The sequence below is a fragment of the Oryctolagus cuniculus genome, chromosome 18 (genome assembly GCF_964237555.1).
Source record: "Oryctolagus cuniculus chromosome 18, mOryCun1.1, whole genome shotgun sequence".
NCBI classification, from domain to species: Eukaryota; Metazoa; Chordata; class Mammalia; order Lagomorpha; family Leporidae; genus Oryctolagus; species Oryctolagus cuniculus.
The window spans coordinates 63,447,688-63,474,739 of NC_091449.1; the positions used below are offsets into that span (position 1 = coordinate 63,447,688).

At 51.6% G+C, this 27,052-nt stretch overlaps 1 protein-coding gene across 3 annotated transcripts in view; it reads left to right on the forward strand.

Annotated features, from left to right (window-relative positions):
* Nucleotides 1–15,953: 15,953 nt before the first annotated feature.
* Nucleotides 15,954–27,052, forward strand: part of GAN (gigaxonin) — a 74,358-nt gene continuing 63,259 nt past the window's right edge. For 2 of the 3 annotated variants that reach the window (XM_051847037.2, XM_070062796.1), the window contains exon 1: nucleotides 15,954–20,235. In XM_051847037.2, the coding sequence (XP_051702997.2) occupies nucleotides 19,847–20,235 (389 nt within the window). In that variant the 5' untranslated portion in view covers nucleotides 15,954–19,846. The remainder of the gene's footprint in view (nucleotides 20,236–27,052) is intronic. The other variant, XM_051847040.2, reaches the window with a different exon arrangement.

Consider the following 27,052-nt stretch of genomic DNA (forward strand, 5'->3'; position numbering starts at 1 on the left):
GGTCCTATGTGAACCCTACCCAGTTTTTCCTCCAAACGGCAACATTAAGCTGAACTACACAGCACAACACCACAACCAGGACATGACGTGGGTCCCATCTTCCCATCGGACTCAGATTGGCCAGTTTCACTTGTACTCATTTCTCTGTGTGTGTGTGTGTATGTGTGTGTAGAGAGAGAGAGAGAGAGAGAGAGAGAGTAAGTCTTCCATCTGCTGGTTCACCCCCCAAATGGCCGCAATGACTGGAGCTGCACAGATCCAAGGCCAGGAGCCAGGAGCTTCTTCTGGGTCTCCCACATGGGTGCAGGGACCCACAGCAGAGAGCTGGATCAGAAATGGAGCAGCCGAGACTCCAACCGGCATCCATAAGGGATGCTGGCACTGCAGGTGGTGGCTTTACCCGCTGTGCCATGGTGCTGGCCCCCACACCTGCCTCCTTCTAACCCCAGGCCCTACCCCTAGCTTTTGAAAACCACTGACTGTTATGTTTGTCATTTCCGAACACTGCAGTCACATTGGCCTTAGGACTGGCTTTTTCCACAGTCGATTTTATTGGACATTCACCCAGGTGTTGTGTACTCATCCAAGTTGTTGTGGGTTAGGCACAATTGACTCACAACTTCACCCTCAGCACCTGTAACACTGCCTGGGTAATACAGGAACTCAGTGAAGGTTGGCTCAGTAAAGGGATGAGTTGCCCCAGCAGACACATCAACAGCCCTCCTGGAGGAGTAGGGACGACAGTTCACGTGGACCCCAAGGGCAACATACAACATTCCCTGCTAAGGTTGCTCTCTCCTACAACCCCAACCCTCTTCTCTCCCCTCACCTGCTGGCCCCTCGAAACCACCAGCATTTCCACTTCACCCTCAGCTCACACCCCATTAAACAAAAACACACACCACGGGAAGGGCAGAACGAAGACCAGGTACTCTTCCTCAGAGCTTTCTCTGGGACTCTGTTCCCCGGCCTTGACAGTGTGGACTAGGGGGAAATGTAGGCCATAGTGCTCCAGGAAAAGCATGATCCAGGCTCATGTCTGGGTGGCCGGAATGGGAAAGAGTTGACAAGTGTGGCAGCCACTCACCTACTTGCTCTTCTACTTCAAATACTTGAGAAGTGGGTGGAACTAAAAAATACCTCCCCACCTCCCTTCTACTCAGTTCCAGTTGACAAACAATACCAGCCCTAATCACAAAAAGGGTGCAGTTCTGCAGGTCCGAGAACTATGTCCACAATTTGTTGACCTTGTTTAAGGTGACAGGTGCAATGACTGATGAGGGAGGCTGGCACACCGGGTCTTTTCCAGTTTCAAACACACCAGAGGTTGATGCCAGGAGAGTTGATTTATCTGGCTGCTTTATTCCATCACATTGTCTACATCCCCGGACCAGAGAAATTAGCTCACAGCTCTCCAAGAGTTGTGACAAATGCTCCTTTCTTGAGGGAACCGCAAGGTGGGCCATCTGATTTCCTGAGCTGTCCTTGGTACGCTTCACCTGAGTGTAAAAGATGACCGGGAAGCTGTGCAGGAAAAGTCACCCTGGATTCGTTGTTGCTTTGATGGCGTCATAGCACTTCCCAAGCACGCCGGGACGCAGGGGTCAGTTACGTGGCAGGTGTTCACGTGTTTGCTGACTCACTAACCTTTTCCACCAAAGGTTTCTATGATTTGATTCCAGTTAGCTGGATGTATAGATGAGCAAATTAACCCAAATTCACTTAGCATCCATACTGTAGCCTGGATCGGTACTGCATTGCTTGCTGTAGCTGATATTCACTGTGTGAAAACTCCAAGTGCATTTGAGCTACAGCTGCAATATGTCTCCATCTTCGTGCCCTCCCCCATCAGAGTTCCTGAAGTCAGTCTAACAGCTTTGAGGTGGTTGCTGGTCCAGGTTGAGCACAAACACCTTTGATGACTTCTTACATTGTTTCAAGGTCATCTGTGTGGTTTTTAAATGACCAGTAGAGGCTTTCCTCCCAGCCAAGCAGGACACGCAGACCAAAAAGGCATCACCAGTGTTCATCACCCAACAGTGGTGAGCCAGGGGCCTCACAGCCTCACCTTCCTTCTGGGCATTTAGACTCGGAGAGCAGGGCCACCCACACCAGCTCCCGAGCCACCATCACAAGACACCTGCTGAGGTCCAGCCCCAGCAAGGAGGAGGATGTTTTCTTGGGGACAAGCAGCAGAGATGCAGGGACACGGTGTTCAGGGCGGGTGGGGATGAGCCAGGCTTCCTTCTTCCTGGTAATCAGGAAAGGCTTCCCAGAGGGATGGGACTTGAGGACCTGCCTGAGTGGCTGGAGGGAGTGCCAGGCCAGGCTGAGTGTGCAGCCGGGACAGGCTTCAGCGGCAGGTGTGAGCTGACAGAACAAAGCAGGTGTCCAGGGGATTTCCCAACTCCAGAGCAGTAGCCAGAGCGGAGACTTAGGGATCTTTTTTTTCTTGGGTTGTAAATACCGTGTATGTTCACTGTAGAGCACTTGGATACGTTAAAGACAGGAGAGAAACTCCCATAGTCACTACCCCAAGAAAGCCTCTGAAGTCACTCTGCAGTGTTTTTATCCATTTTTTCCCCAGTACCTATTAGTGATCGCTTTATAACCTGCTTTTTGCACTTGCCATTTGATGTGTTTTCCCAAGTTATTAATGTTTTTAATGAGAGACTCATTGCCTGTGTGGAGCATGGCAGCACGTACAGTACCTTGGCCTTGCTTCCACTGTTCACAGGTAACATCCTGAGTCGCAGCCGTCTGGGTAAAGAAAATCCCAGAGTTCCCCCCTGCCCTGGGTTCAGGTGCTGCTGGTGGTAGCGGTTTTCTTTGGATGCCCAACCTGGGATTTCCGACTAAGGAGGGTAAACCAGGGTCTGGGGGTTGCTTTTGAAAAGCCGAAGGTGCAGATGTCCTAAATAGCACTCTGGCCTCAGAATCAGCCCTAAAGGCATTCGGATCTGGCTGAAAAGCCCATGAGAGTATTTCAGGCATGGAAAGCCAAGACACTCTGGCAAAAGATCTCTGTGAGTGAGATCCCAGTGGAAAGAACAGGTCTTCAAAGAAGGAGGTACCTTTCTCTGAAGGGAGGAGAGAACCTCCACTTTGACTATGACCTTGTCTAAACAAGATAAGAGTCGGAGAACTCAGAGGGCTTCTATAGCCTTGGAAACTCATGACTGGAGCATAGGGAGATTACTGATGCCATAGACAGGAGTGTCAATTGGTAAAGTCAACAACAGGAGTCACTGTGCACTTACTCCTCATGTAGGATCTCTGTCCTTAATGTGCTGTGCATTGAGATTTAATGCTATAACGAGTACTCAAACAATATATTTCACTTTGTGTTTCTATGGGGGTACAAACTGTTGAAATCTTTACTTAATGCATACTAAACTGATCTTCTGTAAAAAAAAAAAAAAAAGAAATTATCAATTCCCAACTTGACTCTCACTGGGATTAAACATGACAATAGGTCTGATCTGATTTCATCATCATTTAAAAAAATCATCTATTATTTTTCACTTTATGTTTCTGTGTGGGAGCAAACTGTTGAAATCCTTACTTAATGTATACTAAGCTGATCTTCTGTATATTAAGATAATCGAAAATGAATCTTGATGTGAATGGAAGGGGAGAGGGAGTGGGAAAGGGGAGGGTTGTGGGTGGGAGGGACGGTATGGGGGGGAAGCCATTGTAATCCATAAGTCGTACTTTGGAAATTTATATTCATTAAATAAAAGTTAAAAAAAATCAAAAAAAAAAAGAAAGAAGGGAGGAAAAGCTTAAACTACTAGATTGTAAAGTAGGAACAAATGGACAGAAAAGCTGGAGGTGAAGGGGTGAAGATTAGGTAAAGGAAAAATCTAATTTCTTAAATCCTTAAAAACAGAAAGGAAGAAAGGAGGGGAAATAGAGAAGTATGGTTATGTTCTTATGGAATTACATTCTTTTGCAATCTGTTCTCTTTGTATCAATAAAAATAAAAATGCTTAAAAAAAAAAAAAAAGAAAAGCCGAAGGTTCGGGTTTGATGCATAGAACTGCAACTGAGATGTTCTTGGATGTCGGAGGTTGGAACAATCAAGAAGGCCAAGAAAACACATTTCTCAGGAGACAGGACAAAACAGTACACGGTAATGCAGCTCTCGTCAAGGCCTTCCTCCTCCCTTTGCCCCACTTCTTCCTCCTTCCCGGGGCCTTCCTTCTCCCCACATCCTTACAGATAACTGGTCTTTTTCAGGCATATATACACACATTTATTCCTGCATTTAGTCAGTGGTAACCAAGACCGTGTGGAAAGCAGAGCTGAAGAAACCAAGGCTCTCGGCTGTCCGCAGGGAGCACGCGGCACAGTGAACAAACCGCCACCACGGAGTGGGATGGGGGTGAGTCGAGGGAGCACCCGGCGCTGCTCTGGGAGCCAGGAGTGGCCGGCCCAGAAAGGATGGCAGCAGGCGGCCGGGAGAAGTGGGCAGTCCATGCAGAGCAAAGGGGGCGTACTCCTGGGCCTGCAGCCAGGGAGAACAGGGTAGGGTTAGGAAAACCTGCGCTGTGGAGCAGGGGACCACGTTGCGGGCAGATCCCAGTGAGTCTGCACCCAGGTGAGAGGTGGAGTACAGCTGACTAACAAGAAGTCATTAGTGGGGGCTTCAAGGAGAGTCAAGGGCTCAGTCATTTTTTAATCACTTTTTGAAACCAAATTTACATATAAATGCATTCATTTAAAGTGTGCAACTTGGTGATTTTTGGTAAACTGAGTTGTATGACTGTCATCGCTACCTCATTTTAGGACATTTCATCAGCCCTAAAGGAACACTGTACCTGTTAGCATCACGCCCCAGCCTCATAGCTGCCCCTGGGCCTGAGACCTAGGTCACCACAAATCTGTTCTCTCTGAGGGTTTGCCTATTCTGGACTTTGCATGTAAGTGGAATTTGGTCTTTGTGACTGGCTTCCTCCACTTAGCATGACCTTTTCAGGGTTTGCTCGTGTTGTAGTGCGTGTCACTCCTTGCTTGCTACGGCTGCTATTTATGGTGTGAATATAGCACAGGTCAGCTACTCAGACATCAGTGGTAAACATTTACCTGTTTCCTCCTCTTGGCTATCATGAGTCATGCTGCTAGGAACACTCACGTACAAGGTTCCATACAGAACAAAGTTCTCATTTCTCTTGGTACACATGGGGAAGTGGGATCGCAGCGTCACATGGCTCCGCTGTGTCTAACATTTTGAGAAAGCGCTGCACTACTTTTCACAGTGGCTGCCCCGTCTCCTCGTTCCATCAGCAGTGCATGAGGGTTTCGTGTGTCCACATCTTCCCTAACACTTGGTATTGTGTGCCTTTTCGGTTTCAGCCATCCTGCTGGGCATGAAATAATTTCTCATGGTGGCTTTGATTTGAATTTCCCTCGTGACTAACGGTGGGGAGCTCTTTCATGCATTTGTTGGTGATTATTTTCATTGGAGAAATAAATGCTCAAATTCTTTGCCATCTTTAAACTAGAGTATTTGTCTTTTTATTATTGCGTTGTTGGAGCTCTTAATATATTGCGGATGTAAGTCCTTTATTAAGTAAATGATTTTCAAATACTTTCCCCCATTCAGAAGGTAGTCTTTTTTTTTTTTTAAAGATTTTTATTTATTTATTTGAAAGTCAGAGTTACACAGGGAGAGAAGGAGAAGCAGAGAGAGGTCTTCCATCCACTGGTTCATTCCCCAGTTGGCTGTGATGGCTTGAGCTGCACCAATTCGAAGCCAGGAGCCAAGAGCCCCTTCCAGGTCTCCCATGTGGGTGCAGGGTCCGAGGACTTGGGCCATCTTCTACTACCTTCCCAGGCCATAGCAGAGAGCTGGATCGGAAGTGGAGCAGCTGGGACTTGAACCAGTGCCCATGTGGGATGCCGGCACTGCAAGCGGCACCTTTACCTGCTATACCACAGCGCTGGCCCCTCTTCCAAGGAGATTTTGACCACTTCCCCTCTTTCCCACCGGGTCCTGGTGAAGTTCAGTTAAGTTCAGCATGGCTGTGCTCAGCTCAGAGTCACACAGTCTGCTGGGATTCACTTTTCTCCTTATCTCAGGGCATGCACCTTGTCACAGGAAGAGTGGAGGTGGTGGCTGTTCGTGAAGATTCTAGGGGGAGCTGGCGGGCGCCTTGGGGACCTGTGTGAGGGCGGGCTACTTGAAGGTGATCTTGGTGTTCTGATTTTGTCTTCAATTTGCCACTGGGCTTTGGGCAAGCAGCAAGCCCTAGCCCAGTCCGGCATCCTTTACGTTGCCATCGGGAGTCACGTGGGAGGGGCAGTGGTGCCTGCTCTCCACGGAAGGGCAGGAACAACAACAAAACAATAACGCTGCCGAGTGTTGGCAGTGCACACTGTACTAAACATGGTGCTGCATCCCTTCACACGGGCAAGAACTTCCTGTTGCTATGGGAACAGGTTAACCACAGGCTTGAAGATGCCTTAAAGGAACACAGGTGTGTCTTCCGGTGCTGGAGGTCAGCAGTCCAAGCTGAGTGTGTGAGCGTTCGGACGAGGTGTGGACAGGCTCACTTCCTCCTTGGTTTCCCCAGCGCCCTCATCCCTCGGCTTGTGGCCCTGCATCCCACCGCCGTCTCCCCTCTGCTTCCTTCTGCACACCCTTCGTTTCCCTCTGCTTCCCTGTTGTTTGTTTGTTTATTTTTAAATTTTGTTTTATTTGAGAGGCAGGGGGAGGCAGACAGCGAGCATTCCCGTTTACTGATTCACTCCCCAAATGGCCACAAAGGCCAGGACTGGGACAAGTCAAGGGTGGGAGCCAGGCGCTCAATCTGGGTCTCCCACATGGGTGGCAGGGACCCAGCTACTTGAGCCCTCACTGCGGCTCCCCAGGGTGCGCATGAGCAGAAAGCTGAGGTCGGGAGTGGAGCCCCAGGCATCTCAAGTGACCTCTTAGCCACTGAGCCAAATGCCCCCCTTTCTTCCTCTTCAGAGGGTCCTTTGCGATTCCACTGGGCCCACCAGACATTCAAAGATACTCCCCCTGTCTCAGAGTCCTTAATGGTTCACATCAGCGAAGTTCCTTTTGCTAGAATAAGGGAGCATTCACAGGCTCCAGAGATTAGAGCCTGGTGTTTGGGGGCTGTCCCGCAGGTGACTACAGCTCTTAATGCGCCCAGAGAGGACCAGTGAGTGTGACCGACCAAGGCTGCTACTGGCTGCAGCTTGGCTCTTCTCTTCAGAAGCGTGCGCTCTCTGTCTTTCAGTCAGGGTGTCCTGACCCTAATTCAACTCCCACTCCCCATCCCCTGTCCTACCGAAGTTTTCTTTTCCTCCTGTAGCCTTTTTTCTTCTAATAAGCATGGTAATTTCCTTACTTATCACATCTACTAGTATTGGGTTCTTCCTCTAGGGTAGGCTCTATGGGGCAAGGACTTCTCTACTTTAGTCTGCCTGTGTCCTCGGGGTCTAGCACTCTGCCTGGGATACAGCAGATGCTCAACACAGACCCAGGAGATGAATGGCCTCAGGGAGGTGCTCTCGGCTGCAGGTCCGTGCCGTTTTCTTTCGTGGCTGAGCTCAGATTTCATAGTTAGGAAAGCACTGCCTGCTGGGAAGTCTGTCAACTCTGGGTTCCCACTGGTCTCCCCCCATTCCATTAACACACTGGCCCTTTCCAACTCTTAACGCATGCTGAGACTTTCAAAAACCTTGGGTGGAAGTGGATGGTTTGGCATTGAATATTGAAGGACAAACACTGTAGAACTGAAGCATTGCTCGAGTTGGGAGGGCAAGCTGCCCTGCCTGCCATTGCTGGGGTTCATCAGGTTGGGTTGGCTCTGCCCGGAGGCAGTGAGTATGTGGTTCCTGCCACTGATTAGGCTCAGGGCATTTGCTGTAGTGGGCGCTGGGCTCCTGAGGAGGCGGGTGCAAGGGGCCCGGGTGTCCACGGGCTCCCTGCAGCTGTGGGAACCCCCTGGTGTCAGTATGTCCTCAAGGAGCAGAGACGTCACAGACTGCATCAGGGCCTTGATCCTCACGGGGAAAGCGAGCACTTCGATGCTGCCCCAGCTTCCAGGCCCCTGTGGGCCTGTGACTCCCGATGCATGGCTGAAATGAACAGACTGGGCACAGCTGGGTGGAAAGGGGGTCCCCTGTTCTCCCTCGTCCCTGCCCCCAACACAGCCCCAAGCTCTTAGGTTGAAGATGCTGAGCAGACACTCCTTAAATCTCAAGTTGACTGACCATTTTTGTAAGACTCTGGGCATTTCTTGAGGATTTGATTTTTCTCATAGGGAAAACAGGGGTCATTGTAGTTTCTTTGATTTTTCTGTGGGTATGAAAGGGCTTCAAAAGGCCAAAATGCTATAGAATTACAGAGTATTAATGATATGAGAAATGGGATATACAAGTATGCAGTTTTTGCTGTGTGGTAACAGGCTGTCTTGTTCCCTCCTTTGTCCATCCACCCATCTCCCCACCCTTCCACTGATCCATCCATCCCATAAACAAGCACTTCCTCACAACAAGTATAAAAGTTACCACACACAGAACAAAAATCTCTGTGTAAAATATTAGTCCTCCAAATATCATAGATAAACTCACATCCGGAAAGCTCAGGCCCCTGCATGAAATTCACACAGCCAGGAAGTGAGAGAGCAGAGCTTGAACTGGAAACGTGGGTCTGTCTGAGGCCGAAAGCAGTGTGGCTCTGCATCACCCACCTTCCCTGTCCACACGGCAGGGAAGGTGGCGGGCACCGAGGAGGAAGGTGGGGGCGGGCAGGGCAGGAGGAGGGTCCACCAGCACAGACCTGCGATGCAGTACTTCAACTTGTGTTTCACTGTACTGTAGCGTGTGCTTCCCTGGATGGCCTGCAATAACCGTGCTGGTTTTAAAGGATTTCCCACCAACCCGTAAACCAGAGATGCTCTGGGAAGGGCGCACACCCACTCTCCCTGGCACGCACCATTCCTCCGGATCAGATGTGCATTGTGTGTGAGTCTTAATCTCCTGGGTTGGATTAGAAGCTCCCAGAGGGCAGGATCCAACCTGCTTCTTCCGTTCTCCCTCCCAAGGCCAAGCCCTGTGCCCAAGATGAAACTAGTACACAGATAATCAATTTGGCAGAGACTGACTGATTTCCTGCCTAAGTCAGGTGCCACAGGAAATTCAGACAGTTACAACGTGGTCCCTGCTCTCGGCTGAGCTGGAGAGGCCAAGCTTCTAGAATCTGCAGGAGCAGGATCTTCCAAGACTCTCGATGCGCCATTTTGAAAGCTTAGGGCTATAACAGAGCACTAGACGAAGCGGTAGGTCATTAGACACCAAACAAAAAGTGCATTAAATAGGACGAATTTTGTGAAAAGTGACAACTCGTTCCTCTGGATAGGCAGCATTGTGTCGATTAAAGAGCACACCTTGAAGTCGCAAAGTACAAATTACTGATGTTGAAATCGCCCTTTCCCAAGAGGGAGACGCTGCAAACAGTCACCTGCCCTAGATGGTATCTGCTTTGTCAGAAAGTTTCACTCTCTGATCGATTGGACATGGAGGGTCACGCTGAGACCTGTAGTGGCTCAAACAAACCCATGCTCCTTTCTGACACGCTTGGGGAGCTCTGGGCTTTTCAAATTCAGTTGCACTCATCAACTATTTATGAAGCTCACGATGCAGGTGCCAGGCATGCTGGGAGGCAGTGACGTGTGATGAAGAGCTCAGAAACTTCGCAATGAAGCAAGGACTCACAGTCCTGGCTGCTCGTGAATTGGCTGAGGACACCGGCGGGGGGCAGGCTTTCGCCTCCCTGAGCCCCTGTCTTTGAATCCATAACGTGGAGAGCCCAGCACTTGGCTTGCTGGTGGCTGTGAGAACTGGTTGGGGCATACACTTGAAGCTCCCAGCGCAGGCAAAGGCACTGAGGAAAAACTCCACAAATGGGCAGTGGCAGGAGTGGTGAATATAGGAGAAGTAAGGGAATAATCTCTGATTTCAAGAAACTTCTAGGCTGGTGAAAAGACCAGTGTGTTGGCAGGGAAGCGGCGCGAGCACCATGGGTGTGACCGCTTTCCAGGCTGACATTCACTGAGCACTTGCTGTGTGCCAGACGCTGCAGCAGACCGTGTACCTGGATAATCTCACTCACCCTGCACGAAACTGAACACAGCCACAGCCGCAACTCTTCCCAGTGAGGAGCCTCAGCCTCGGGCAGTTCAAGTGGCCCAGCCAGCCTCACAGAGCTGGAGAGTGACAGAGGCAGGATTTGACTTGGCAGTCTGGCTCCAGGCATAGATTTCAAGACACAAATAATGAGACAGAGAGGAGCCAGGGCAGGCTACGCGGCAGTGATGCTGTGCAGGAGAGAGGAGTATTTTAGGCACCGAAGTCACAAGAGGTAGAAGCCAGGCAGGAGGGAAAAGCATGATGCATGCAGGATGAGATGCACACAGGGCAGCCCGTGCAGGGGGTTAGGGACGGGGGAGGAGGGTACAGGAGGTGAGGCAGAAAGGGGTGGGCATGATGGGACACCACAGAAGCCAGGCACAGGGACATACGTGGACATTCACCTGGACAGGGTGCAGCCCCAGCGAAGGAGTAAAGACAAGATTACCAGTGTGAGGGGATGTGATCAAAGAGATGACTCTGGGCTGTGTATCCCGATGGTCAGGCCACATCCCATCTTCCAACAGAGGCGACAGCTCCTAGGCATCGTTCACACGTATGCCCCACTGCCTCCCCTGCTAGCCAGCACGCTCCTGTAATGAAACGTTGACCTTAGTTGCTGAGGTATCCTGGCATATGGCAGGTGCTTAAACCTTCGTTATGTGCGTGAGTGATTAAGAGCCTGAGTGAATTTCTCATCTAAGTTCACGAGTGTCTGAAGAATCGCATGTCTGAGAGGTGACTCACAGACCTAAATGTGAAAGGGAAATGGAGCAGAGCTTCTGGAAGAAAGCATAGCAGAGTGTCCTCGTGTCACAGGGACACTGGGACAGAACACAGACAGAGTCAGCCGTAAAGGAGGAGACGGGGGCTGGGCGCTGAGAGCAGCTGCGTGAGCCTCCGCTTGGGCTGGCGCCTTCCGTCTCCAGTACTGGTTGAGTCCAAGCTGCTCTGCTTCGGGTTTAACTTCCTGCTAATGTGATCTAGGAGGCAGCAGGTGAGGGCTCCAGTTCTTGGGTCCCTACCGCCACTTGAGAGAGTCAGAGTCCCAAGCTCCTGGCTTCAGCCTGGCCCACTTCTGGCTGTTTTGGACATTTGGGGAATGAACTAGCAGATGGAAGCTCTCTCTCTCTCTCTACATTTCTGGTTTGTTTTGTTTTGTTTGTTTTTGACAGGCAGAGTGGACAGTGAGAGAGAGAGAGGCAGAAAAGTCTTCCTATGCCATTGGTTCACCCTCCAATGGCCGCCACAGCCAGCGTTCTGCGGCCGGCGCACTGCGCTGATCCGAAGCCAGGAGCCAAGTGCTTCTCCTGGTCTCCCATGGGGTGCAGGGCCCAAGGACCTGGGCCATCCTCCACTGCACTCCCTGGCCACAGCAGAGAGCTGGACTGGAAGAGGGGCAACTGGGACAGAATCCGGTGCCCCGACTGGGATTAGAACCTGGGGTGCCGGTGCCGCAAGGCGGAGGATTAGCCTATTGAGCCACGGCGCCGGCCTTCTCTCTCTGCATTTCTAATGGAAATAAAATTTTTAAAAGAAAACATTGATAAATTGAACTTCATTAAAATTTAAAATGTCAGTTCATCAGACAGTATTTAAAAAGTGAACAAAAGAAATTCGTGCTTACATATTTATAATAGAGAACGCCTAAATTAATTTAAAAATCCAGTTTTTAAAAATGAAGCCATACCTGCATAATCACCTAACAACAAAAACAACAAAATCACTCTAAGTGATCAGAAGCCATGTAAGAAGATGTGCAATGTCATTACTCATTAGAGAAACACGAATTGAAGCAGTGTGCCATCAGTATATGGGTGTGACCATAAGACATGCCATCTGTCACTGGAGGACTCGCTCCCTCACACCTTACTGGGGGAGGTGTAGTTTAGCACAGCACTGTGCACACCTGTCAGGACCTACTCAAGCCAAGCTTATGCTTGCTCTGTGCTCTTGCAATTGAACGAACCCTTGGATGCACCTCAAAGACAGTAAAGTATATCCATCCGATCAAGGACTTATTTAAGAATGTTCATTACACCTTTATTGTAATAGCCCCAAACTAGAAACAATTGAAATATCCACCAGTCAGAAAATGGATAAATAAGTTGTGGTATATTGGGATAGGTTTCTGGTGCAGCCGTTAAGACGCTGCTTGGAACACATATCCCATATCATTGTGGCTGGGTTTGAGTCCTGGCTCTGCTTCCAGTTCCAGCTTCCTGCTAGTGTGCACCCTGGGAGGCAGCAGGTGATAGCTCAAGTAGCTGGGTCTCTGCCACCCACTTGGAAGGCCCAGATGGAGTTCTGGGCTCCTGGCTTCTGCCTGGCCTGCCCAGCACTGGCTATTGTAAGCACTGGGGGACCGAAGCAGCAGACAGAAAATCTCTGCCTTTCTCTATTTGTCTGTCTTTCAAATAAAAAAAAATACATTGTGGCATATTCACACAATGGTATACTTGCAGCTTTAAAGAAATAACTATTGCTGTAGCAACAAAATGAAAGAATTTCAGAGCCATCATATTGAACGAAAGAAGCCAAATACAGAGGTTTGAGAAGAGACAAACAAATCAAGTCGATGGAGTCAGAGCAGTGGGTCCTCTGGGAGGTTCTGCCTGGAAGCTGACCTGAGGGAGTCTTCTGGATCGTAGGAGATGTGCTGTATCCTAACCAGCATGGCCATTTCACAGCTGCAGCCCAACGCACAAATCCACTGAGCCATGACCTAAGATTAGTGCGCCTTCCTGTGTGCTGCGGCTCAGTATACACATTTTTAGAGCTCATCAATGTGTTAACATATATTTTCAAAACTTGCCAGAGCAGTCTGGAGTATTTCAGAAAAACAGATGAATGGATCTAGATGTTTAAAAAAAGTAAATTACAGACATGCTGCAGGAAGTAAAAGGGGCAGAGTGGGGTGGAAAATGAAAATGCTGGGTGGAGTTGGAGAACAGGCGGCACTCACCCAAGCCCAGCATCCATGTCGGAGGCAAACAGGGAAGAGGGGAGGTGGCCGCTCCAGGACTGGGCGGGGGGTAAGGCTGGAGGGGCCCTGGCTGCAGAGCTGGAGAGACTAGATATATACTTGGAAATCCAGTGGGCGCTGAGCACGGGTGCCATTAAGAGCAGGGACAGCGGTGGCGCGGTGGTGATAATGACAATAACAAGGATAACAAATAGCATTTCCTGAGCACCTACTGTGTGCCAGGCCCCGTGTGAGCACACCCTCAGCATCGTCTCACTTTACCCTCACAACTACTCTGTGGGAGCTGCTATGATTACTCCAGTGTTCAAGTGGGAGAAATTGAAGATTTTATGTAACCTACTCAGTTTCCAAGGCTGAGACAGAGGCCTGGAGAAAGGCCGTTAGGAAATCCGGTGAATTAAAGGAATCCGGATGACCTCACAGACGCTTAAACAGGTCTAAGGTTCAGGCAAATTACATGATGTAAATCCTACAGAAAACAAACGAACCAGTCAGCCATTCGGCTCAAACAGCCAGCAGTAGATCAGCTGGGATTCTAGGAGGAGCACAAAGTCTGACAACTCTCCATATGCTTTCATATGTTTATATAAGAACACCAGGCTACATGTGATGGGTAAGAAGGGCTAAGGTTCTGGCCCTAGACCTGGACTGACAAAAGTTATCAGGGCAACCGATGCTGAGAGCTGTTACAGTGTGAATGCCTAAGGTTTGGGAATTTCATGTCGGGGCCTTTGAGGCATTCATAATGCATCTTCCTCCAAGGTGGAAAAGACTCATTAGGCAGCAAGAGATGAAAACTCCAACAAGACATTTGCTCATTGATTCATTCATTCAATCACTAGTTCAATAAGTAAATACAAGCATACTTCAAAACGTTCACGGAAAATGGAATTAACAGATGAATTTATTCAAAAAATTGAAATTCATGCAGTTTTCCCACAACATGCATTTTCCATGAACTTTTTGAGGGCCACAGATAGGACTTCAATTTTTTTGTACCAAAATACACTTATCTTTTATTGCCATGTGCTGTGAATTTTTTGAAGCACCCTCCTATTTATTGAGCACATACCATATGCTAGGTCTTGTCTTCGGGTCCAGGACACAGTGATAGATAAAATAGCTCACTACTGTCAAAGCCAAACAGAGATACAGCAAAGGAGACTTTATTTGGGGAATAAAGAGGATTGCAGCCTGGGACCCACAAGCACCGGCAGTTGTCAGAGAGCAAGTTTACTGGCACTTCCAGTGCCTCGGGGGCTGGCGAGCTCTGGACAGCGGCTGCAGCTGCTGCGTAAAGCTAGTGTGCAGGTCACATTGGCACCTCCGTCACCAGTCGCTAACAACAACAACAACAGAATAGTCTTCAAGATGAGGCAGGTGGTTTTGCAGCATTGGCCAAACAGGAAAGCTTCTGAAACAGTTGTTTGTGATCTGACAGTGTTTTCCCAGGGCCTGTTGGCTCTGTTTTAGATGGGTGTGACCAGAATGCTTTTATTTGTATGCTCAATGTCCACACTGCCAGGCCCCATGAAACCCGTATTAGAGTCAGAGGAGACACACAGTCCCCAGCAAGCGTAGGTAACGAGGCAGTGATTCAATGTAATGAAGGATGAAGCAGGCCCAGGGCGGTCCTGTGCAGGAAGCCGAGTGAAGACCAGCTGGGAGAACGAGGAAAGAGGTGTCCAGGCTATGAAACGAGGCAGTGCAAAGGCCCTGAGGTGTGTGCGTGGCAGGCCTCTGCTCAAGGAAGAGCAAGAAGGCCAGTTTGATTGGCACACACTGAGAGGGGGGATGTGGCGGGCAATGAGGTCACAGATGAGACAGAGGTCACATTCCACAGGCCTTTGTAGGCCACAGTAAGGACTTTAGCTTTTTTTTTTTTTTCCTTGATTTTGATGGAGGGTTTTGAATGAGGAAGCAGCTTGACTTATTGCCTTATGGGGAGGAAGAATCCACAAGGGGGCAAGAGAAGAGCAGGGTAGGGTGAGAAGGCTGCTGCAGGAGTCGAATGGTGCTAGGTCAGGGGCTGTTGGTGGAGGCTTCTAGAAGCAGCTGCACACTGAGGAGGGCCTGCCTAGAAGCTGCAGGACTCGCTGAATGCGATGAAGGCTGCATGACCCCAGGTTCCTGTTCGTGGGGAAATGATGGCGCTCCCACTTGCCTGGGGAACGGTGAGATGCCAGGGATAGTCAGGAGTTGATTTCCTGGCGTCTGTGGACACGTGCCTGGGGATGCCAAGGGGCCGCCAGCTCAGCAGCTGGAGGGGACGCGGGGACGCGGGGACAGCAGCTCTGAGGTGCTCTCTGTGGAGAGAAGAGTCCTTCCTCCCTGTATGCGGCAGGTACTTACCGAGCCCCTACTGTGTGTGTCCGGCGTCGTGCTGGGTGCGGGGTCTGGACAGAGATGGTCACTCACTCCGTGGAGCATCGTGGCCAGTTAATTAGTGCACTGGTGCCCAAGACACCTCTCTGGCGACTGTAAACATACAGAGCCAACGTTGCAGGCACGGAGAGGTTCTCTGACTCAGCGATTTGGAAGCGCTTTGATTTTTCGGAAACAAAAGAACTATATTTAGATTTGGACACATGACAGACCTACCCAATAAAATGTCTGAGGACTACCTCAAGATGAATCAGAAGAGACGGTCTCGACCAAATTAATGTTTACGAAGAGTCAGGTTGGTGTCATGGAAAAGCTTACAGGGCTGGAAGGCAGAAGGGCTGCGCCTCGGTCTGCGTGGGCCCTGCTGGGCCGCGTGCGACCTTCACTCAGGTTTCACGCACATGGATGTTGGATTTGAGGTGAGAGTTCTGAAAAGTTTTTTATTTTTTTTAAATTTTTTTTATTTTTGACAGGCAGAGTGGACAGTGAGAGAGAGAGACAGAGAGAAAGGTCTTCCTTTTGCCGTTGGTTCACCCTCCAATGGCCGCCATGGCCAGCATGCTGCGGCCAGCGCACTGCGCTGATCTGAAGGCAGGAGCCAGGTGCTTCTCCTGGTCTCCCATGTGGGTGCAGGGCCCAAGCACTTGAGCCATCCTCCACTGCACTCCCGGGCCACAGCAGAGAGCTGGCCTGGAAGAGGGGCAACCGGGACAGAATCCGGTGCCCTGACCGGGACTAGAACCCGGTGTGCTGGCGCCGCAAGGCGGAGGATTAGCCTAGTGAGCCGCGGCGCCGGCCCAAAAGTTTTCAAACTGTGAGTTGTTCCCCTGCCGTTCAGTACTGCTTTTACTGGCCTCTCTCTCTTATTGTGAAAGTCCAAATCCCCAAGGGCATCCGTCTCTTGACTCGTTTTTCAAAGCAAGAGAACCTTCTTCTTTCTGCAAATGGAAATTGCTTTCTTGTTTTTTATTTTCCTGGTTGTAAAAAGGGCACATGGCTCATGCAGAAAATACAAATGGGGGAAAGTGCAAAGGTAGCAAAAGTCTCTAATACCACTCGCATGGTAGCGTCAGTGTCCCTGTGCCCGCAGCACGTCAGATGGCAGGTGTCTAAACACTTGTTGAGTGAGTGATTACTGTTGATCTCTTGCAAACATCCTTTTTGGTTCTCAGATAAAACAAAACCATTTATCTGAGACTGAAACTGCCAAGATGTTATCACATCTCTTAGATGACGTTGCACAATGGCACCTGATTTCTGACACCTATGGAATGTGGGGGAACAATAACATGATATTCCCCACTCTCTTGGCCATAATGTCAAGGGCGGCTTGGTTTGAGCAATATCAAGAAAGGCTTCAAAACAGTCCCAGGCTCCACGGGAGTGGCTCCTGCAGCAGTGGGAGGCCGGCTCTGCCTCCCAAATCCTCCCTCCCACACCTGGGCCCTCTTCCTTCCCCAGGGCACCTGAACCCAACTCAACACTTCCTACTGGCAAAGCAAGATGGCTCCCTGATTCCCTCTAAAATGAATTAAAGCCAGATGCTGTCTGCAGCCCATGCTTCTTCAGTCTCCAAATGGAATGTGTTAATACTGACAAACCTGACTGTTCACTCTGTTGAAGAACTGTCAAATCTGGTACCACTGGACTCTTACCCTACAGAGCCATCAGTTCCCCATAACCACCTCACCCCTATGGTCTGACACCCCAAATCCCGTTCTGCTTTGGTCATGTACCTGACTCCCACCCCTAGCTCATTATGTGACGCATTCAGGGTTCTCCCGTCAAGCACCAGTCACTGGGGACACGAGAGGACGCAGGAGCTTAGGGGAAGACTTTTAACCAACAAATGGTGGTGCGGTGTGGCAGGTGCAGCACACAGGCATGGACACAGCGCAGGGGAGCTGACTGCGGGGGTCGAGGCTGAGCTACAGGAAGAGTGAGTTCACCACGCGATGGAGGCGCAAACCATGCAAACCGCGGGGGTGGCAGAACTGTACAGGTGTCCTGCCCTCCGGCCCCCTCAGGCCAGCAACTCCTCCTGGCCTACACGGGTCTGTCCAGGAGCCTCCGGCCCGGTCCTCTCGTTGTTTCCTTCTGTCAATAACCGCAGGTCCACGTGTGCCCAGAGGAGGCTGACTAATCCCACCCTCCTCCAGTTACTTCAGCTAAGGCCGCCCTCCCACTCCAGGATGGCCGGCCATCTGACCCTGGTGGAAGACGTAGCACTCCACACTCAGCATTTTCTTTCTTTTTTTTTCTGGACAGGCAGAGTTAGAGAGAGAGAGAGAGAGAGAGGTCTTCCTTTACCGTTGGTTCAGCCCCCAAGAGGCTGCTATGGCCGGCACGCTGCGCCAATCCGAAGCCAGGAGTCAGGTGCTTCCTCCTGGTCTCCCATGAGGGTGCAGAGCCCAAGCACTTGGGCCATCCTCCACTGCCTTCCTGGGCCACAGCAGAGAGCTGGACTGGAAAAGGAGCAACTGGGACAGAACCCGGCGCCCCAACCGGGACTAGAACCCAGGTGCCAGCGCCACAGGCAGAGGATTAGCCTAGTGAGCCGCGGTGCCCTTTCTTTCTTTAAAGATTTATCTTTTTTTACTTGAGAGTCAGAGCTACACAGAGAGGAGTGGGGGGGGGAGGGAAAGAGAGAGGTTTTCCATCCGCTGGTTCACTCCCCAAATGGCCGCAACGGCTGGAACTGTGCCGATCCGAAGCCAGGAGCCAGGAGCTTCTTCTGGGTCTTCTGGGTCTCCCATGCAGATGCAGGGGCCCAAGGACTTGGGCCATCTTCTACTGCTTTCCCAGGCCATAGCAGAGAGCTGGATCAGAAGTGGAGCAGCCAGGACTCGAACCAGCGCCCATATGGGATGCCGGCACTTCAGGCCAGGGCGCCAGCCCCCGCAGTCATATTTTCAAGTAGCTACATTTTGCAGTGAACTTTCCCTGCCATATGTCGTTTTTGACTCTAATGACAATCCACTTGAGGAAAAAAAAACCACAAATAATGTGTATAACTGATTTAGAAAAAATTTATTAAGCGCCTATAGTCACAGTTCCCTCCATCTGACATTCAGTGAGCACCACTGTGTGCCCAGCACTGGGCTTGGCGCCGGCGAGTGGTGCCAAGAGACAATGAACATACAAGCTAGGAGGCGGCCTGCATAAAGTCATCGCAGCGAGTTTCCGGCCCGAGCAGCGTTCAAAGTACAGCAGCTCCTTGGAGAAAGGCGCGCCAACGGCTCCCGGAGTCGCTGGGCAGGAATCCCGGAGCAGACAGGCTCTGGGTGCTTGCCTTGTGCTTTATTTTTTATTATGTTTTTCGACATGCACAGTACTGAGAACAGAACCACCAACCTCCACACGCCCATCTCCCGGCCTCAACAGCAGGTCACCTCCGACCCCCGCTGCCCCTTGAAAGCAAAGCCTACACACTGTAATTTTTGCATCCATCAACCCCGAGCTGCGTGTGAGGAAGAACTGGGAACCTTCGGCTCTGCCCCAAGTCGCATCCTTCCGCCGAGAAAGCGGCCGTTCCCGATTCCCGTCGGTGCCTCTCCAGCGTGGGCCGGCGCGGGGTGAAGACCTCCTCGGGGCCTCACAGTGGGGTGAAGGAGGCTCCGTGGAGGCAGGACACCTGCTCGGCGGGCACGAGCTGACTCATGGCCACTTCCGGTCACTGCCTTCATCTCGGCCGAGCGCATCCGGACCTCGGGACCCCGACCTCCCAGCCCCTGGGCGTTCCCCGAGTCCCCAGTTCCGCCTGCCTTTCACGGCGGCCCGCTGCCGGCCTCCCTTCTCCCGGGCACCGCGCCGTGTGGACACAGCGTCCGCCCTCAGCACGCACACCCCAGCTGGCCTCCAGCGGCCGGGCCGGCTCCCTGTAACCCCTGCTTACACGCCGCCCGCGGCTCCCAGCACCCACAGGACCTCCGCCGAGCCGAGCGGGAGGGGAAGGGCAGCACAACGCAGGGGCTCCCCAGCCGGCGACCTCAACCATCTTTTCAGGGTCTCCCTTCTCCCCCGGGAAGCCCCTTCTCTCTCCTAAATGACGAAAGCTGCAGCTACGGGTGCCACTCGGTGTAACGGAAGCGGCAGCTGGTGTCCGCGGGCTTTACCCACGGCCGGGACTCGGGTTCAAACACCCGGCTCCACAGCCCACAGGCGGCCGCACGCCACCACCGTCAGCCCGGCTCGCGCCGCCCCGTCGCAGCCGCGCCGCAGCCAGCCCCGCGCCGCCCGCCGGGGCGGGGAACGGAGGCTTCTGATTGGCCGCCTCCGGCGACGGGGGGCGATGGGAGGGGAGCGACGACGCGGGGGCGTCGCGGAGAAATGACGCCACGCCGCGGCTCCTTAAAGGCGCCGGCTCCGCGCGCCGCGGATGGCGCAGGCGCGTTCCGGGGGCTCCCGCTGGTGCTCGGAGCGCCGAGAGCCGGGGCCGGGCGGGCGCGCGCGCGCGCCGAGTGTGCGGACGGGGCGCGCGCCGGGCGCGGGCAGCTCGAGGGGTCGGGTCGGGCCGGGCGGCGTCCGTCCGGCGGGGAAACGGGCGCCGCGATGGCCGAGGGCAGCGCCGTGTCTGACCCTCAACACGCCGCGCGCCTGCTGCGAGCGCTCAGCTCTTTCCGCGAGGAGTCCCGCTTCTGCGACGCGCACCTGGTCCTCGACGGGGAGGAGATCCCGGTGCAGAAGAACATCCTGGCGGCGGCCAGCCCCTACATCAGGTGAGGCGGGGTCTCCGGGGCCCCGCGCCCCGCCGGGCTGGCCCCGGGCCCGGGCCTACTAGTCCCGCGGGCCCTCCCAGACGCCGCCCGGCCCGGGCACCGGCGCTCGGGAGCCGGGCGGGGCCGCGCCCGAGAAGGCCCGGCCGGCCGGCGGGTCCCGGCTGAAGTTTGCGGGCCGCGCGCCTCCGCCCCGACGCGCGGTGGGCTGGGCCGGGCCGGGCGCGCCCTCCCGGAGGAGGAGCCGGGCCCACCGCGCGAGCCGGGGCTGGGTCGTCCCCTGGGGACGGGCAGCGCGCCCCGGGCCCCCGCGACTTCCCCGCCCGGTGCTCGCGCCTCGGAGGGAGCCGTCCGGGGTTCTGGACCCCCGGCCACGGGCACGGCGCACCGGGAGGGTCCGGCGGCTCACGCGCGTTTTTAAAAACTTGCGAGACGCGAGGCTTAACGCGATTTGACAGCTCGACTAACCGGGTTAATTAAAAGGTTGCCAAGACCGCGTCGACCCGAGTGTAGCCGATCTTGTAGGAGGCTGCTACCTTTTAGCAACGTTCTTGCAAACTGGGTTGCTCTTTTTCGTGAGAGTGGGGCGGGGGTGGGGTGGGGGGGAAGCGAAACGCTGGAGAAACTGCCCCGTAAGCGGGTTAAATATAGACTAATGGCAGAGAATGGCTTCGGAATCGACGGATCGGGAAAGGCAAAACGATGCGTGCTGCGTTCTTAGTGCCTTGTCCCGGCGGGACTGTGCACACAGCCTGCGTTCTAACCTCTCTTCCAGTACTTGTGGCCCCCCCCCGGCCCTCCTTCGTAGATACAGAGGAATTCCAGCCCGGTGGGTTTAAGGGGCGCGGGGAAGTCTTTGTTGGAATGGAGTTTGAATTGCCCGTGCGCCTGTCACCTTATCAGAGCCTTCCGCTCTACAACGTGCATGCTTGGCGTGGTCTCCAAGTGCCACTGGTTGGCCTCCCCGAAGTAAAAAGTGCAGCTCGGATCCCCGCGCACGCGCCCTCTGTCCGGTTCTCTGCCCAGCACTCACCACTCTCATGTGCCCTACGGTTGACTCACAGAGTTTGTTGATCTTTGCCAACCACAGTGTGAGCTCCGCGAGGCCAGGGGTTTTTCCTTCTGCTCCTTGCGCTGGTCACTCCCGGGAAGAGCAGTGCCTTTGGGCTAGTACGTGCGCTGAATGATTGACCGCCTTCCTCGCTTGGAAACGGCCGCATGCCCACCATTAGGGGGTTGGCTCCACGCCATTGCCCGGGTAGACGTCCACTGGGCACTGGACTCCCCGGGGCCACCTGCTTCCATTTCCAGCTCGTGCTCACATTAGCTGTGTGTGCGTTGTTGGGAGACGACTTGGGGTTGGCTTCAGCGCACGAGCCTGCCAAACGACGAACAAAACATGTCTCCATCTTGTTTCTTCTGTGGTGCTCTGCACACAGGTCTACAGAGGTGATGCTACCTGCTGAATTAGAAAGCTCCACACAGCCCGGTTCTGTCGCTTTCCAGCTGAGAACGTGGGGGCTTGGTGGTGTTCGTGACTTGGGTTGTGAGGTTACAGTTACTCAGTGGTTGAACTGGGATTAGGCGCCAAGCCTCCAAGGGTGCCCCGTCTCCTTTTCCATGCCAAGTTTCCCTGTGCTTGGATTTAACTGTTCTTTTGCTGGCTTACAGTATGTTATGATTCAATTGCTTATCCAGCACTTTCACACACTGACTCATTTTGATTTTCATTTTCAACCATCTTGTGCCATTGTTTGGGCACATACTTTTGATGTCTTATGGGGAAGCATGAATCAGTCAATATGTGATTCTTCAAGGACAGATTAATTGCCTTAAGTTTCTTTTGCTGTTGAAGTGGTAGAACGTTATTGTGCTTATTTTAAATGATAAGTTTATTTCAAAATAACCTGAATAATCCGTATCACTACTCAGCTGCAAACAGTTTAGTAATGTGAACAGCAGGAATGCTGGGCTTCTGTGACGTGTCTGTTTGGTCTGAATGGCACTTTAGAGAATTTATTGAAACAAAATGAATTTGTATGTTCTAGAACTTATGTTTTTTATCTTTCCCTGTGAAGCTTACCCATTTAGTCAGTGACATCGTTAATACATAAATTGGATATTCAAAAGTTTGGTAATCTATGAGGTTTGTTAAAAATCTGAGTTTAGTTTGTAGTCTTTTGTTAGCCTGAGTGCTAAATGGGCTCAATTGTATTGTTTAGAAACCATGTAATAAGTTGCCTCCTGTCAGCTTCAAAAAGGTAACAAATCCAACTTTGTCACACTTGGAATTAAAGCAGCTAGTCTGGCCTGCTTTCTACTTACTACAGAAATGTCTTTTAACCTAACTTGCTGCTTTGATCTTTTCCTGTGCTCCATCTTCAGTCCAGCATTTGCTGTTCTGATGGTCTTAGCAACCACATCACCATCAGAAACGCTTTAACTATAAAAGGCAGAAACCAGAAGTCTCTACTAGTGGCAGAATCCTCCTGAGAAGCTGAACCAGGCCTGAGATTTCTGGGCTGTGCAGTCTCTGTCATGCAGTGTGGGGTCCAGCTGTTCCAGGAAGGCGGGCAGAGTCCCCCTTAGCCCATCACTCAGCTCCGTGTTCCCGGATTTTCTGTATCCTGGTCCACAGATGACATTTTCCCTCCAGCTCGTTGGGAAAACTGAATCTAAACGTAGCAGTGACCTTTAAAAGCAGTGGTCCTGGATTCATAGGTCCTGCACCCAGGGTTGTTCTCGGCACCTGAGAGCTTCTGGGACGAAGCTTCCTGAGGCCGGCGGAGCTCTCCCTCTATTGAACGTTGCAGACTTTGCTTTGCCGAGGCTGTTCACTTCTGGCACCGTCCCACTGATTTGATGGGTTCAGACCCCTTTCTCTGGTGAGCTGCGACTCCTACGATCGTTTGTGGAGAGGATTTGGAGACGAAACACTGCTTTTGCAGAGACATTTTAGTGGCTCTGGGTCCTCTGTTCACCTTTGAGAATCTGGACTTTTCCAGGGACCTACTACAAAGTTAGCTTGGTTGGCTTTCAGTCCTGGAGGGTGGCGGAAGGAAGGAGTCCCAGGGTTTTTCCATCCTTGGACGAGTCAGCGAACAATGTCAATGACTTAAGAAAACGTGTTTAGAGAAAGCTGATCGAGTGAGAGTAGTTAGACATTGGTCCTAAACCCAGCCTAGATCATCTGAGCGACTTCCCTGGGACCTGGTTTCCTTGCCTGAGAAGCGAGCTTGATTGGGCTGCATGAGCAGCAAATCCCCTATAAGCCTCAACTGCTTAGCTCTGCTCCGTGGGGTCTGCCGTACAGCTTTATTGTGTCAGTGGAAGTTTGCTACGCGCTGGTGCACGGCTTCCTTCCCCAGCCACACAGGACTCTCACGGGCATTCGGCTGTATAGAACCTGCCTCCTGGAGTTGTGTTGTACCAAGCACTTTTAATGCTGTTAATCTGGGTGTGTTCCAGGCTTCCTTCTTGATGATCTGGTTCTGCCATTTCAGTCTAAAATTTGACTGCGGATCATGCTTGAGGAGTCTGGCGTGGTCTCTGTGGGAGGTGCAGCCTTCGGAAGAATGTGGACTCGCCATTGTCTTTCCATCGGATGTCTGGAATCTGCACCGTAGTGTGACGTGGCATGAGCACTGAAATCCCCGGTGGTGTCTGCTGTGTACAGCCCAAACCGTTACTCCCCGAGTCCGTTCTCATGGCCGATTTACGTGATGACTGAATGGCTTCTCTCAGGCTTCGCTTCCTTGTCACTGCTGAACTCGGGCACTGAGGCAGCCACTCCATCCTCCCCCTGCTAACGAGGGCCGTCGCCGGGGACTCAGGCCTTCCAGGGACGTGCTCAGGAGGATTTCTGCTGGCTTTCTGATCGTTTCAGTCTTTTCCTCTCCCTGGTGCTTTGAGTTGAGTCTCGCGTCTGTAGCTGTTCCTGAGTGGCTGTCATGGGATCTTGAGTGGTGGATTAGCCCAAGTGTCTTAGTGGTCACGGGTCCAGTTAGAAACTCCAGGCTGAGTCTCGTACTGAATCCCGAGTGTTCTTAAAGTCAAGTGGGCTGTCCCTGTCTCTTGTGGGAGTCTGTGGTGATGGGAAAAGTCGGGCCTGAGTGTCTTTTAATGGATCTAGGCCTGTTTGTTTTTATCTTCCCACAATAAGGCATCCCTCACAACTGCGTAACAGATGAGCTCTCTCCTGAACGTCTTACAGGTCAACAACACTTAAAATTTAAAACTGTTTTTCTTTTCCTTTCCTTTTGTATTTTCAGTCTTGGTTGATGAAACCTCATTCTTAGGTGAGTTTTTCCAAAGTAATAAAGGATGTGCATTCGTATGCTGTTGCTTTCAACACAGATTCCTCATTTCAGTTGAAAGGTGTCTGCATTTATACAAGACTGTGGTCACCGTGTTCGCGGCAGTGAGTCCTCTACACATAGGAGGTTTGGGAAGGTTTCAAGTGACGAAACCAGTCAGTAAGTTCCTCGTTAGCCAGCACCCCCAGCATAAGCAGGTGCTGAGAGCAACAGTGAAGGTCAGCAGTAAAGCCCGGCCCTGTCGGTACCGCTCGTCCAGTTGATGAGGCTCCTCTCTGACGTCCGCCTCTTCTGTGTTTTCTCCCGTACGCCCCCTCCGTTGTTTTGAGGTACTGTTTATTATAAAAGTTAGAGGTCCAAGGAAACGCTTTTGCACACCAAAACTCTGATTCCTTGGGATTTAGATTTGGGTGGTATAGACCCAGCATCCAGGTTACAAAGCCACTTTTATCCATTGGTTAAGTGTTAATCAGTTCTTCTCATAATATCAAAGTGGGACTTAAAATCTCTTTATGATCCATAAAGAAAACATAATTAGGACAAATAAGGAGTCGTTTGGTGATGGGCACCGTGCAGTGCGTCCTTGAGGAGCCGCGTCAGCCTTCCGAAGGGTGCAAGGCTATCATTTTGGGAACCAGGGCTGTAATAGAAATGAATAATTTGTAAGTTGGAATTCTGGGTTAAGGGTGGAGGTGCGGAGGTGTGGGTGTGACAGGTTGCAGGCTGTGGTTGCAGCCTTGAATGTGAGTGCTTCCCATGGGTTCTCTGGCTCCTGAGCCTCAGTGAGCCCAAAGAGGGAGGAGATCAAAGGCTTGGTGAAGGTGACAGCACGGCTCCATGGCAGGGGAAAGCGGTGTCCCTCCGAAAGAATCGCCACTCAGCTGGAGCTGTCTGAGCCCTGTGCTCGGAAGAGCAGAGTTAAATCATCTTTGAGAGTGCTTGCTGCCAGAGTGCCTCAGCCACAAAAGGATGCTCTCAGGTTTCAGCCTCCATTTCTTTGTGGGAATAATCTTTTAAATGATTTCTTTTCTTTTGAAAGGCAGAGAGAGGACAGAGTGAGGCACAGAGAAAGAGATCTTCCATCTGCTGGTTCATTCCCCCAGTTGCCTGCAAGAGCCAGGTCTGGGCTGGGCCAAAAGCAAGAGCCAGGAACTTCATCCGTGTCTCCTACCTGGGTGGCAGGGACCCGAACTTGGACCATCACCTCTGCCCCCCAGGGGCTGCATTGGCAGGAAACTGGGATCAGAGGCAGAGCCAGTACTTGAACCAGACACTCCAATATGGGACATGGGCATCCCAAGCAACATCTTAGTTGTTATACCAACACCTGCTCCCTCTCTGTGGGAGTAACTGATGAGCGCCTTGCCCTGTGACAGAAGTATTGCAGGAATAATGTGAAACATGAATGTATAGCACTCTGTCATTGACTGTTTTTGGTGGAGGAATTTTTTTTTGTCTGTTCAAAGATATTTTTAAGAATGAAATACTTAAGGAAAATAAGATCTTGGCAGACTATTTTGTTAGATAAAACAGGCATAGCACTTAAGCAGTAAAGCTTTGAGAGCCAGTTTATATCATAAATGGAAGAGGAGAGGACTGATTTCAAAAATCCTACAGTTGGGGCCAGTGCTGTGGTGTAGCGAGTAAATCTGCCTGTGGCACCGGATTCCCATATGGGCATTTGAGTCCCGGCTGCTCTATCCAGCCCCTGCTAATGTGCCTAGAAAAGCAGCAGAGGATGGTCAAAGTACTTGGACCCCTGCATCCACGTGGGAGACCTGAAAGAATCTTCTGGCTCCTGGCTTTGGATCGGCTCAGCTCTGGTCACTGTGGCCCTTTGGTGAGTGAACCAGCAGGTGGAAGATCTTTTCTGTCTCTCCCTTTCTGTCTCTGTATAACTCTGCCTCTCAAATAAATAAATCTTTGAAGATGAATTCAACTGTTGAATAATGGAATATAGACTGGCCCCAACAGTTGTAGCTGCGCTGATCCAAAGCCAGGAGCCAGGAGCTTCTTCCAGGTCTCCCACATGGATTCTGGGGCCCGAGGACTTGGGCCCTATTCTACCGCTTTCCCAGGCCATAGCAGGGAGCTGGATCAGAAGTAGAGCAGCCAGGATTGGAACTAGCTCTCATATAGAATGCCGGCACTGCAGGTGGTGGCTTTACCCACTGCGTCACAGCACTGGCCCCTATATTTTTATCTTTTAAAAACAATTTTAAAGACCATTGGTGCTAATGGCTTTTATGGTAACATGGTAATATGGATAACACTTTGAAGCATAGTTTTACAGCCAAGTTAGCATTCGTCAGTAATAAGCTGCCCATGTCCCTGAAAAATGGCTGAGTATCACTGAGTTAAAAAATCTGCAGACTTTTGTCACTTAGGTTGCTTGTATTGATCAGTCCCTGAGTTGGAGGAAACTTCAGGCTGAAGCTGCACACGTAGGCTGTGGGGTTGGTGTGAGTCCCCTCCTACACGTGAGGAGCGTTCTCTAGAGTAAA